This window comes from Mastigoproctus giganteus, chromosome 5 (genome assembly GCF_048544385.1).
Source record: "Mastigoproctus giganteus isolate SK-2022 chromosome 5, ASM4854438v1, whole genome shotgun sequence".
Classification (NCBI taxonomy): Eukaryota; Metazoa; Arthropoda; class Arachnida; order Uropygi; family Thelyphonidae; genus Mastigoproctus; species Mastigoproctus giganteus.
The window spans coordinates 189836177-189850155 of NC_143579.1; the positions used below are offsets into that span (position 1 = coordinate 189836177).

The 13979-nt window shown below is 37.7% G+C and overlaps 1 protein-coding gene across 2 annotated transcripts in view; it reads right to left on the reverse strand.

Annotated features, from left to right (window-relative positions):
• LOC150085950 (peroxisomal acyl-coenzyme A oxidase 3-like) overlaps nt 1–13979 on the reverse strand; it is a 357646-nt gene that overhangs the window by 81134 nt on the left and 262533 nt on the right. For both annotated transcript variants that reach the window (XM_090373609.1, XM_090373610.1), the window contains one exon: nt 11284–11406. In XM_090373609.1, coding sequence (XP_090229735.1) covers nt 11284–11406 — 123 coding nt within the window. The remainder of the gene's footprint in view (nt 1–11283; nt 11407–13979) is intronic.

Here is a 13979-nt window from a genome sequence, read left to right on the forward strand (position 1 = left end):
TAATGCACGAACTGAACATTGATCACAATACCTCTGAATGGCATTTGTTCATTGATGAGTCAAAGCTAAGTTTGAAAGTAGTATTGCTTCATAATGGAAATACTTTACCATCAATTCCTCTTGTTCGAACTGTTGGCCTGAAAGAAACTTACGATAGTATGTCCCAGATTCTTGCTGCCATATGTTATAATGACTATGGTTGGAATATTTGTGGTGATCTCAAAGTGATTGGACTGCTTGTTGGGTTGCAATGTGGTTTCACTAAATACTGTTGTTTCCTGTGTTCGTGGGATAGTCGTGCAACAGTCAAACACTACATTGTACAACACTGGCACAAGAGAGATGAATATATTCTCGGAAAAAGCAATGTAAAGTATGTTCCATTGGTTAATCCAAAAAACGTTTTTTTTTACCCCTTTACACATCAAGTTTGGATTGATTAAGAATTTCACTAAGGCACTGACTGGATAAAGAAAGCAGAGGATCTGCATATTTATTGAAAATGTTTTCCAAATTTATCTCATGCAAAGCTGAAGGAAGGAATTTTTCATAGGTCCTCAAATAAGAAAGCTCCTAAAAGATGAAGAATTTCAAAGAAACCTGAATGAGGCTGAACTGGCTGCATGGAGATCTTTCAAGGCTGTGGTACATGGATTCCTCGGAAAGAGAAAAGAAGAGAACTATGAGCAACTGGTGGCAAACTTGCTGAAATGTTACAAGGACATGGGGTGCCAAATGTCATTGAAAATGCATTTCCTTCATTCCCATCTAGATTTCTTTCCTGAAAACTTAGCAGATGTCAGTGATACCAAGGCCGCTCTGACTATGCCATGATGGGAGATTACTGTTGGTTCCTTAAATGGGAAAGCAATCTGGAGTATAAAAGGAAATCATTGAGTGGGAAACATGTCTAAGTAACATATATTGTGTGTAATAATTACAACCATGTATGCTGATATTGTATAAAAACAAGGAATTTAAAAAATGCTTTTCAAATGCTTTTGATCATGTATGGCATAAAGGTCTTCTAAATAAGCTTCCATCTTATGGTTTACCAACTGTTGTTTGTGATTGGGTATCCAGTTTTCTGTGTGATCGCAAACTGTGGGTTCTCTGTCTTCTAACTTCTCCACTAATGGAGATGTTCCCCAAGGTTTAGTTCTTTCTCCCACTCTTTAACTCTTGTATATTAATGACCTTCTTCCATTGACCAGAAAATCCTATCCATAGTTTTGCCGATGATTGCACATTGCATTCCACCTTCCAGTTTGAGAAACCTTGCCCTGCGCCAACAGCTTTAGCTTCTCGAATATTCGCTACCAATTCCTTAAATGCCAATCTCCAGGTAATTCTCCAGTGGAGTAAAGATAATGAATAATTTCTAGCTGAATATGAATTTCTGCATATCAATTCTACAACTATCCTATTTCAATCAAATTTATATCACCTTATGGTGTCATCTGAAAAAGAGTTAAGATGCCATCAGAATTTAGTTCACTTAACCTTTTTTAAAGCCTTATACACTTCAGTAAGTTCACAATGCAGATACCCAGCTTCCAAAGACTGCAATTTACAAATCCCAAGTCTTTCCTGGTAAGTATACCCCAATTAATCTTGCTGCACCCTTTCCAATAGATCTACATTCTTCCTAAAACTAACCACTGCCTTATACCAAGGGATCTCAAACTTTGCGATACTTTGATGCCTAAAATGATAGATAAATTTGTGCAATCCCCCATGAATAAAATTAATGATTTCATTTGGATTACAGTTGGACAAGAAATAAGTATACCATTTACTTTTAATAATTACATTTTAATCTATATATCAAATAAAATAATGATAGTTTCTTACAACTTCATAAAATAATATTGCTTTCTTTAGTTGAGTTTCTAACATGTTGGTGTAGAAAGTAGTCATCTAAGAAATCAATATTGTTATGCTATTGAGTGAACTGCCAATGCGTTACAATTAATATCAAGAAGGTTAAAATCTTGCAGGATAAGACATTCTAACTTGGTGGCCAACTTTATCTTTTGTGTAGTTGTTTATTGTACTCATCACTGTCATTTAGCTATAACATATGCTTCTTATTTTTGTTTTTCCACTGCTTACGTTGCATCAGACTGACTCACTTTTACTCTGGTAACCTGCATGGTTGTACAGCAATGGTTGTAAGGTTTTAGAATCTATGTGCTTCTCAATCAAAAGAATAACCTTCACCCTCACTTCTGTCATGTCTATCCTTTCTGCACACATCGAAATGCTGTGTTCAAATTAGGCATTAACAAAAAATCAGAAAACATCATATTTCCTATATGTGTATGTCAGCATTTGATGATTTAACAATAATTAAATTTCTTCACATTTATTTACTATACACCTAGCATCATTAGTGTACAATGCAAATAAATGTGTGCCTATGTAACTGATAACTGATAGTCCCATGTGGAACCACAGCAGGCCTTGTAAACCGTACTGTTTCCATGGCTACTGCATGTTCCAATAGATGAAATGTAATAATCATTCTGCTTCTGTTTATGGTTGTAACTAAACTATTTATGTATTATGCTGATATGTTATTCCTGTCATTTCAGCAATTGAGACTTAATACGTCAAATATAACAGCCTCCGTAGCCGAGTGGTCAGGAGTGGGAGTGCAGTAACATTCGTTCTTTGAGTAGACCGGGGTTCAAGCCCCTGACTGCTAAATACGGTCAATCTGCCAACCCGCACTGGACAAGCATGGCATATTATGGTCCATTTTCCTCAGCATCAGTGAGTTGATAATGGCAGCAGTTTACCTTTTTTTTTTTTTTTTTTTTTACTTCAGATTTATTTACTATTCTCCAATAATTAGTATAAATTGTTTGTTTGTTTGTCTGTTATTTGGTTTATAGGAGCATTAGCAACTAAGGCCATATTGCTCCGGGGATATGCAGTGGTCATTCCCTGACCTTTCCGCATCTTCCATATTTGGTGGGCACAGGCTCGAATTAGTACAAATGCAAGTAAGTGTCTGCCTATATGTCTTTCTTTCTATCTATAACACAGCCCATATGACTCCGTGTTCCATGAGAAACCTTAGGCACTCGCCAAGGTTTAACAGGCATTCTAAATAGAGAAATGCAATCAATTCTATTTCTGCTTGTCATCATCATCATCAGCCATTTTCAATCCACTGCAGGATAAAGGCCTCTCCAGCAACTTTCCAGTTCCTTCTCTTTTGTGCAATGGCCATCCATTTACTACCCACAAACTCATGAATTTCATCTATCCATCTCCGCCGTTGTCTTTCAGGTTTTCTTCTAGCTCCTCTTGGGTACAATTCTGTTATTTTCTTAGTCCATCTGTCATCATGTCTTCGAGCTATGTGTCCTGCCCAAGACCATTTTAGTTCTTTAGTTTGATAAGAATGTCCTTTTTGAGTTTGCTGCCTAATCCATGTGTTTCTCTTCTTATCTAACAGTCTGATTCCCAATATAATTCGTTCCATTTTTTGCTGTGTAGTTCTTAGCTTCTCTTCCATTCTTTTGGTGAGTGCCCAAGTTTCGCTTCCATAAGTCATGGTGGGGAGTATACATTGGTTCATTATTTTACATTTCAGACAAACTGGGATATTGTTCCTCAGTATGACTATATTTCCTGAATACTATCCATCCAATATTTATTCTTCTCTTGACTTCCAGGCATTTATCATTATTACAGCTAATAACTTGTCCTAGATAAGTATATTACTCCACCTTTTCAATTACTGCTCCTTCAATCATTATGTCCCTTTCTGTGGCATACTTGTTCATCATTACTTTTGTTTTAGCCATATTAATCTTTAGTCCAAAATCCTTACTAACTGTGCATAACTGATTAAAATTTTCCTCTAATTCTTTGGGATCATGGCTTATGACCACAATGTCATCTGCAAATCGTAAATGGTTTAGGTACTCTCCATTCACATTGACTCCTTTCTGCGACCAGTCTAATCTTCTGAAACCTTCCTTGTTGAACTCCTTTCGCAATTTTAAATTTCCTACTGTCTTTGTCTAGTCTAATAAAGGAGGTAGCATTCTCATATATTTTCTTCAAAATCATAATATATGGGGTATCTATGCCTTGTCTTTCCAGTGCCCGAAACATTGCCTTATGCTGTATGGAGTCAAATGCCTTTTCATAATCCACAAATGCCAGGCATAATGGCGTTTTATATTCATTTGCTTTCTCCATTAGCTGTGATATTACATGAAAGTGATCCACAGTTGAGAATCCTGTCCTAAAGCCAGCTTGCTCAATCAGTTGATTCTCATCAAGTGTTCTTTCCAATTTGTTAGTAATGACCCTTGTTGTTTGGTTTTTAGGAGCATTAGCAACTAAGACCATATTGCTCCGGGAATATACGGTGGTCATTCTTTGACCTTTCCGCATCCTCCGTATTTGGTGACGACGGGCTCGAATCCCGGTCTAATCAAGAAGCGTGTGCTACGCACTGCTGCTCCTTCCCACCTGGCTACGGAGGTGCATAATGACCCTTGTGAACAACTTGTAGATGTGGGATAACAAGCTAATTGGTCTATAATTTCCAATTTCTGATATCTCCTTTCTCATGCATCAAAACTACGATCGTATTATTCCACTCCTTAGGCATCACACCTTTTCAAATGCATTTTGTGAAGAGTCTTGCCAGTTTTTGTGTTATGTCTCTTCTTCCCAATTTTATCAACTCTACAGTAACTTCATCTAACCCCGGGGCTTTCTGATTCTTTATTTTCTTCAATGCATGTTCTACCTCATCAGGAAGAATATCGGGTATTTCGTATGTGTTACTAATTTGCGATCCATCTTCCCCACTGCTGGCATCATTCGTTCGCTTCTTGTATAATTCTCTATAGTAGTCTTCTGCTATTTGAATTATGCCTTCTCTGCTATTTATAAGTACACCATTGCTATTCTTCGGTTTCAGTATCATTTGTCTTTCTGTATTACTGCTCATGGCTGCTGATTTAAGTCCTTTGTTTTCCCTTAATGCTTGTTCTACTTTTCTTGTGTTAAATCTTCTTATGTCCTCTCTGAGTCTCTTTCTAATTGCTTTGCATAACTCAGTATACTCAATTTTCTCCTTGACAGTGTTATTTTGCTCTTCATTTGTTGCCTTCGGTTCATCATAACAAGTGTTTCTTAGCTAATTTTTTCTTCTTTGGATTTCTTTTTCCCTATAGGTTTCTTTGGCTTTATCACTTCCAGAAAGTTGTAATATTCCTCGTCGATATCTTGGTCCGCAGCAGTCTGCAGAAGCTCGAACTTGTTCTTAAGTTCCAGTACATACTGCTTTTTCTCCTCCTCCTCTGTTATCTCAAAGACCTTTGTATTATTTACTCAAGTCAGTTTTTTCCTTTCTTTTCCTACATATATAACAAGTGTGCATCTTACCATTCTGTGATCACTTCCAACATTTACCTTATTCAGGACGGTAACATCATTCATGATATATCTTTAGTTAGTGCTTCTGCTTGTAGTTGCCATTAAAATAACAGTTTTTAAGTAAATTTATGGTATAAAGCTTTATGCTGTGAGAGCTATAAAATATTATTTTATAAGTAGGGTATAGCCTTTTTATGTAATCTAGCAGTAGGAAAACTAAAGTTTGATACATGCATCGATCTTATTATTGCAAAAGCCTTTTGCCATGAGTTTCCTCGGTATTGCACTACTCTAAAAAAAAAAAAAAAAAAAACTGCTCCAATGGATAAGTACACTGCTTTTTATTTAAAGTACATGCACTTACCTAGCCCATGGTTCAGACTCTTAATGGAGTTGTGTTGGTAAGTGGCACCTTGCAGGCCTAAACATCCAATGAGATTAAAAACAAGTAAATTTACTTCAGTTTTTAAGATATCTCCATGATATATGAGATACTACCTGCATCTCATATATCATGGAGATATCAGATGCTAACCTACTTCCTCATTGACTAGACTTCAATAAGGATCAAAACCATAGTCTGGGTAAATGTTGCATCAAACTGACTCAGTATTACATTATTACATGTAAAACAATATTCTCAATATCTTTTAAGGCCATTTCTGCACCTAAGATAAAAAAAAGTATCAAGGAGTTCCAAATAGGCTATGCCCTACTTGCATAATAATGTATTATTAGTTTATGAATCCCCCAAAAGTAAGTTTTCCAAACCAATTAATGTTGTCTTGAAAGAACTGCAAATATTCATAATCACTTTTTCACTTTCTATTCAAGTGTAACCTGTCTATGTAAAAACAATCAATGCTCTTAACAAGTGCAGGCCATGGCAATAAATATTCTATTTTATGGGCATTACAACTGAACTGATTGTCAAGGTTCTTATCATGAATTTTCCCCTGTGATATCTTGATAAAATTTCATTAGTTTAATATCATTAGTAACCATACGTAAAACATTCTCAATGTCTTTTAAGTTCACCTTCTACGCACTTAAAAGATCACTGTTCTACAATATCACTACCCATGATATTGCCAAGGGGAATGTCTTTGTGTGCGCGCGATGTAAGGAGTGTGAGGAAATCAGATGCCAACTTAGCGTTGTTATGGGCCTATATGAGAGCTTGAAGGACAGGGTGGATGCCCTCGAAGGATTTAAACTGAGGGACCCATCAAGCTCTCAGCTGTCCACATCAATGCCATAGCTTGCACTTGAACATCACGCAACACAGTGGCAACCCCCAAGGCAGAATGTGCTGGTCCCAAAGGAACTAGTTGTTGTTGGTGACTATTTTCACGGAAACGGAGAACATATTGTGCAAAAAGGATAGGTGGAACAGGAACAGGGCATGTCTGCCAAGGGCAAAGGTTGATGACGAAGAGCAGATATCATCTTTTAAGGGCATAAAGGGCGATATTGTTGTACATGTTGGCACTAATGATATTAAGAGTAGGAGACTGGCGGAATTACTTAACAAGTACAGGTCAATGTTGAAAAAAAGCAGTGAGTTAGGGTGGAATTTGAAAGTGTCTGCAATTCTCCACAGACATATACTCCTTCTTATCATATCTGTGCAGTTCTGCACAGACATGATAAGAAGGAGTATATGATGAGAGCCTTATCGATCAATTCAGCCCTGGAGAGATTGTGCAAGGCTCAAGGGATAGAATTTTTCTCAGCCTGGCTGATAGCATCAGCAAATATTCTCGCACCCTTTCTATTTAAGTGCATCCCATACCTGCTTATACAGGGATGAGATACACTTAAATAGAAAGGGTGCAAGAATATTTGCTGATGCTATCGAGGCAGAGTTAGGTGGATCGGAAAACTGCTACTTTGGGGGATACACGGACTAACAGATTAAAAGTAGCTGCTGGCAGAGCTGAAAGTGATTCTTGCACTGCTTCTATTGAAATGAACAGCAGCCTGGAAAGCAAAGCAATGGGGATTTCCAGGACTGCTGGTAGTCATAGTGGAACAAGTAAATACATGGGCTGTGTTAGGGTAACTAAGAGTAGAAACAGGTGCATGTATACCAATGCAAGGATTATAGTTAATAAATTTGATGAGCTTGAAGTGCTAGTCAAGACGTCAAAGGTAGATATTGTTGGGATATCAGAGACATGGTGTCACACAGACATAAACAGTGCAGAATTGGAATTTGGGGAGTACAATGTGTACAGAAAAGATAGACAGGACAGGAAAGGAGGGGGTTTATGCTGTTAGTTAAGAAACAAATAAAATCTAAGGAAGTGCATCCAATTGATGTTGGTGGACAATGTAATGTTCATCTGTTTGGTGTGACATAAACACTGATAAAGGAAAAATGAGAGTAGGTGTGTGTTATAGATCTAATGAATCTGATGAGTATAATGAACAATTGTGCAGAGAAATAGAGTGGGCAAGTAAAGAGTGTGTTTTATAATGGGGGATTTTAATTTCCCAGAGATTTATTGGAATTTGTGAGTTGGTCACTCACACTCTAGCAAGGCTTTTGTGGTTTTATGGGATGATTGTTTTCTACAGCAGCATGTTCGGAAGGCAACTACAGGGAGTAATAATCTTGATCTGATTATCAGTAGTGATCACATTGTGCTCAAGTGGGATTTACTCAAACGGGTAACTACCATCAGGGATAAAGGGAAGGGTATTTTGCTTTCGTAAAGGTGACTATGGTTGTCTCAGACAGTATTTTAATTCTATACGGTGGGACCAACTGATGATGTTACCAACAAAAATTCAAAATTAAGGGCAGCTACTAGGCTTTTCATACCAACTAAGAAATATTATTCAAGATTTAGGCCTAAATGGATGTCAGATGAACTAATTAGACATGTGGCAGAGAAGAAAACTGCATCGGATACATATAAATGAACAGGCGTCACAGAAGACTAAGATAGATATAAGCTCGTCTGTAACCAAGTTGCAAAGGAGGTTAGGCAGGCAAAGGCAGATTACGAGAAATCTCTGGCAAAGGATGCAAAGAAAAACAGCAAAGAGTTCTTTACTTATGTAAACTTTGGTAGGAAGGGGATGAATCAGATTGGTCCACTTGATACTGATGGTTGATGATCCTGCTAAGGTAGCTAACCAACTATACGAATATTTTGCATCTACATTCACACATGAGGAGTTATTCAGGGAGGGGAATGCCAGAGGTGTATGAAACTCTGGCAGTAAGCTAGATGATCTTGTAATAACTGAGAGTAAAGTGGAGCAGGAAATGTTGAAGATAAACATAAGAAAGGCACCTGGGGTGGATGGAATCTATCCAGTTATATTAAAGGAGGCAGCAAAGGCAGTAAGCAAACCCTTAGCCATAATTATGAGAGCTTCCTTGGACTCAGGGGAGGGACCCATGGACTGGAGATGTGCAAATATGACCCCAATCCACAAAGGAGGATCAAAGGGAGACACAGGTAATTACAGACCTGTCAGTTTAACTTCTGTTCCAGGGAAATTAATGGAGGCACTGATTAAAGAAGCACTGCAGGATCATCTAGACAAGACTGCAGTAATAGTTAAGACACAGCATGGGTTTGTTAAAGGGAGGTCTTGACTGACCAATTTGATTGGATACTATGATGTGGTCACAAAGGAAGTGAATGCCAAAAATAATTTTGATATCATATACTTGGATTTCAGGAAAGCTTTTGATTTCTGTTGCACATGGAAGATTTCTGTACAAATTGGATTGGTATGGCATTAAGGATAAGTTGCTACAATGGAAAAAGGGATGGTTGAGTAGGAGAGGACAGAGAGTGGTAATCAACAGACACTGCTCTTCATGGATTAATGTTATTAATGGAGTCCCCCATGGTTCAGTGTTGGTCCATTGTTGTTTTTTGTATTCATTAATGATATTGATGATGGTATATCAAGCTTAATGTCCAAGTTTGCAGCCGATACAAAGTTCGGCAGGGTAATGACACTAATGACAGTACGCTGCTGCAACAAGATCTAGAAAAGTTGAGCAGATTGGCTGAGAGGTGGCAACTTAAGTTTAACATTGACAAATGTAAAGTACTGCATATGGGAAGCAGTGACCCCAGAGTAACATATCAACTGTGTGGTACTACACTGATTGTGGTAGAGAGGGAAAAGGACCTGGAGATAATTGTGCAGGCAGGTATGAAGTTTTTCTGAGCAGTGCAGACGGTCTGCAAGAGTAGCTCATGGTGTCTTGTCAATGATATACAGGAATTTTTCTAGCAGAGATAAGGAGGTGATTATCCCCTTGTATAAGGCAATGGTCAGGCCACACCTTGAATACTGTATACAGGCCTGGAGGTCTCATTTTAAGAATGTTTGTTTGTTTGTTATTTAGTTTTTAGGAGCATTAGCAACTAAGGCCATATTGCTGTGGGGATATTTGGTGGTCATTCCCTGATCTTTCCGCATTTTCCATATTTGGTGGTCACGGGCTCGAACCCCGGTCTAATCAAGAAGCATGTGCTATGCACTGCTGCTCCTACTCCTGCCCACCTGGCTACGGAGGCGCCATTTAAAGAAGGACGTAGAGTTGTTGGAACGAGTACAGAAGGGCAACAAGATTAGTGAATGGAACAAAGGGTTGCTCTTATAAAGAAAGGCTTAAGTTTTGTAAATTACAGTGTCTGGAGTTTAGGCACTTTTTTTTTTTTTTTTTTTGTTAGTTGTTGGCACATCTGCTTCTGTGGCCATAATGCACCTTTCAAAGTTTTTGTATTTTACTCTGATCCAAGCCCGAGGCGGGATTCGAATCCGCGATCTTTGGGCTGCCAGGCAGGCACTTTACCCACCTGGCTAGCCCGGTCGGCCTTAGGCACCTGCGAGGTGATCTAATTGAGTTGTACAAAGCTTTGAATGGTTTGAGCATGCTCAAATGCTGATGTGATTTTTCCTCTTGCTCAGAATAATCGCCTGAGAGGGCATAAATTCAAATTGAGGAAAGACAGTTGTAGGATAGATGTGCGGAAGTTAGCCTTTAGCCAGCAGGTGGTTGATTGCTGGAACAAACTTCCATCTGTTATTGTAGAAATTGATAACTTAAACAGATTCAAGACAGAACTAGACAAACATTTGGAATGAGTGGATGGGTGAAATAAGGGGTGTTTTTTTTTTTTTTTTTTTTTGGCTGATGCTATATAAGCTTGCTTTCTTTCATCCTGTGCCTTTGCTAATACCCTTGCAACCAGACCCCCATTCTGTTCACCCATCCTTATTACATTAGTATTAGTAATAGTGAAAATGATACTAGAAAGCAAGGTTATACAGCATCATCCAAAAAAAAAAAAAAAAAGGGGGTAGCACTTCCGATATTACTTGTCCATTTCTTTTTTCAGTTTGTCTAGCTATTCCTTGAATTTATTCAAATGACCCATCTCTACAAGACCAGATGGGAAGTTATTCTAACATTCGAACAATTGACCCCCTGCTATCTGAAGGCAAATTTCCACACTAATCTGCAACCATGCTTTCTTGGTCTGAATTTATGCTAGCCTCCATATGTGAAGTCTGAGTGAGAGGAACGATTCCATCAGCAATGAGCTTACTCAATCCGTTCAACACCTTAAACATTATTGTTGCTGAGTAAAACATAAGAATATTTGGCATCATTATCATCTTGAAGACAGCTAAATCTAGATGCTAAAAAAGCAAGATTTCAGTCAGATTTTAATTTATTATTAACACCAATAACTATTTTTAATAAATAAAGTTTACTGACTATTTATTCATCTTTAATTAAGTAAAAACTTTCTTTATCTTTAATGGGAAAAAGGTTAATCATTAATAACCACTAATGTTACTAATTAATCATTAAGAAGATCTTACCTTCTTCTTTTCTTTTAAACAAACCCAGTAAATAATTGCTAGTCTGTTGAAGTAGAACATTATTATCTCCCTCATAAGTGCAATTTGCATCATTATCATCTCGAAGGCAACCAAATCCAGCTGCTAAAAAAAGTAAATTTTTGGTTTAGAATATCAAACCTCTAAGAAAGAAACATTTCTTATAACTTATTAAAGTGAAATACCAATTACAAAATAATATTTAAGAAAATACATAAACTAATGATAAATATTTTAATAAATATTCAAAATGTATTTCAGATTACGTTTATAGCAGGGCTCAATAACCTTTTTACTTATAAGATCTCATTTTAAATTATTGGAGATGTGAAGAGTGTATACAGTGGTTTTATAGCTATATTATTTATTGCAAATATACAAATTGAAATCATTAAAGGTTTTTTCATTTGTACTAGTTTACTAATCTTCCAGAAAGAAATATCAAATGGAATAAATTCCAAGATCTCTGCAATTGAAAGAACTGTTGTAACATCACAAAAGCCTTTAATATGACAAACCATCAATTAATTGTAATAAATTTCTTTTTATGCTCTAAGCCAACCCAGATTAACCAAAGGAGGTGAGAAGTCTATTGTAACTCTTTTAAGAAAGTAAATATAGCAGGGTCACAGTGAACAATAAGCCTTGCATGTTTCTTGTGGAGTTGTGTAGATTTAATCGCACAACCATGCATACTCAAAACCACAGCTTGACCATAATGAAACTCGGGGCAGAGAAGAAAAATGCATGGAATGCATATAAATTATCAGGTGACACAGAAGCCTATGATCAATATAAGCTAGTCTATAATCAAGTCACAAAAGAGGTTAGTCAAGTGAAGGAAGATTATGAGAAATATTTGGCAAAGGATGCAAAGAAAAACAGGAAAGACTTCTTTACTTATGTAAACTCTAGAAGGATGTTATGTTATTTGGTTTTTTAGGAGCATTAACAACTAAGGCCATATTGCTCCGGGGATATGCGGTGGTTATTCCCTGACCTTTCTGCATTCTCTGTATTTGGTGGTCACGGGCTCGAACCCCTGTGTGATCAAGAAGCGTGTGCTACGCACTGCTGCTCCTGCCCACCTGGCTACGGAGGCGCCACTCTAGAAGGAAGGAAATGAATCAGATTGGCCCACTTGATATCTAGGGTTCGATTGTTGATGATCCAGCTGAGGTAGCTTCAAAACTGAATGAGTATTTTGCATCTACATTTACACATGAATTCTATAGAGAAGTGGAGACCAGAAGCTTATTAAACTAACAGATTGCTAAATGATTTTGTAATAATTGAGAACAAAGTGCAGGAGAAATTGTTGCAGTTAAACATAAGAAAGGCTGGATGCGATCTACCCAGTTATATTAAAGGAGAAAGCAAAGGAAGTAACCAAATCCTTAGCCATAATTATGAGAGCACTGTTGGCCTCGGGGCAGTTCCCCACAGACTGGAGATGTGCAAATGTGCCTCCAATTCACAAAAGAGGATCAAAGGTTGACACGAGTAATAACAGACCTGTTACTTTAATTTCTGTTACAGGGAAAATAATAGAGTCACTGGTTAAAGGATCATCCAGACAAGACTGCAGTAATAATTCAGACATAGCATGGGTTTGTCAAGGAGAAGTCTTGTCTGACCAATCTGACTGGATACTATGATGTGGCCACAAAGGAACTGGATGCAAAAAATAATTTTGATATCATATACTTGGATTTCACGAACGCTTTTGATTCCATTGTACAGGGAAGACTACTGTACAAATTGGCATTAGCATTAGTAGAGGCATATGATGCAAGAAAGCAAGTTTATGCAGCATCAGCCAAAAAAAAAAAAAAAAAAAAACACGCTCTGATTTCACCCCTCCGTTCGTTCCATATACCTGTCCAGCTCAGTCTTAAATTTATTAAGGTTATCCACTTCCACAATAAGGGATGGAAGTCTGTTCCACCAACCAACTACCCGCTGGCTAAAGGCAAACTTCCGTACATCTATCCTACATCTGTCTTTATGCCCTCTCAGGTGATTTTTCTGACCAAGAGGAAGAATCCCATCAGCACTGAGTATGCTCAAACCATTCACGGCTTTATACACCTCAATCAGATCACCTCACAGGTGCCTAGCTTCCAGACACTATAATTTGCAAAACTTAAGCCTTTCTTTGTAAGAGCAACCCTTTGTTCCATTCACTAATTTTGTTGTCTTTCTCTGTACTCCTTCCAACAATTCTACATCCCATCCTTCTTAAAATGAGGCCTCCAGACCTGTATACAAGGTGTGGCCTGACCATTGCAACAAGGGGATACTTACCTCCTTATCCCTGCCAGAAAAATTCCTGTATATCATTGACAACACACCATGAGTTACTCTTGCAGACCATCTGCACACTCTCAGAATACTTCCTATCTGCCTGCATAATTACCCCTATGTCCTTTTCATTCTCTACCACTGTCAGTGTAGTACCACAGAGCTGACACGTTACTCTGGGATTACTGCTTCCCATAGGTAGTACTTTACATTTGTCAATGTTAAACTTCATTTGCCGCCTCTCAGCCCATCTGCTCAACTTTTCTAGATCCTGTTGCAGTACCGTACTTTCATTAGTGTCTTTAACAACCCTGCCAACCTTTGTATCGTCTGAAAACTTGGACATTAAGCTTGATATACCATTATCAATATCA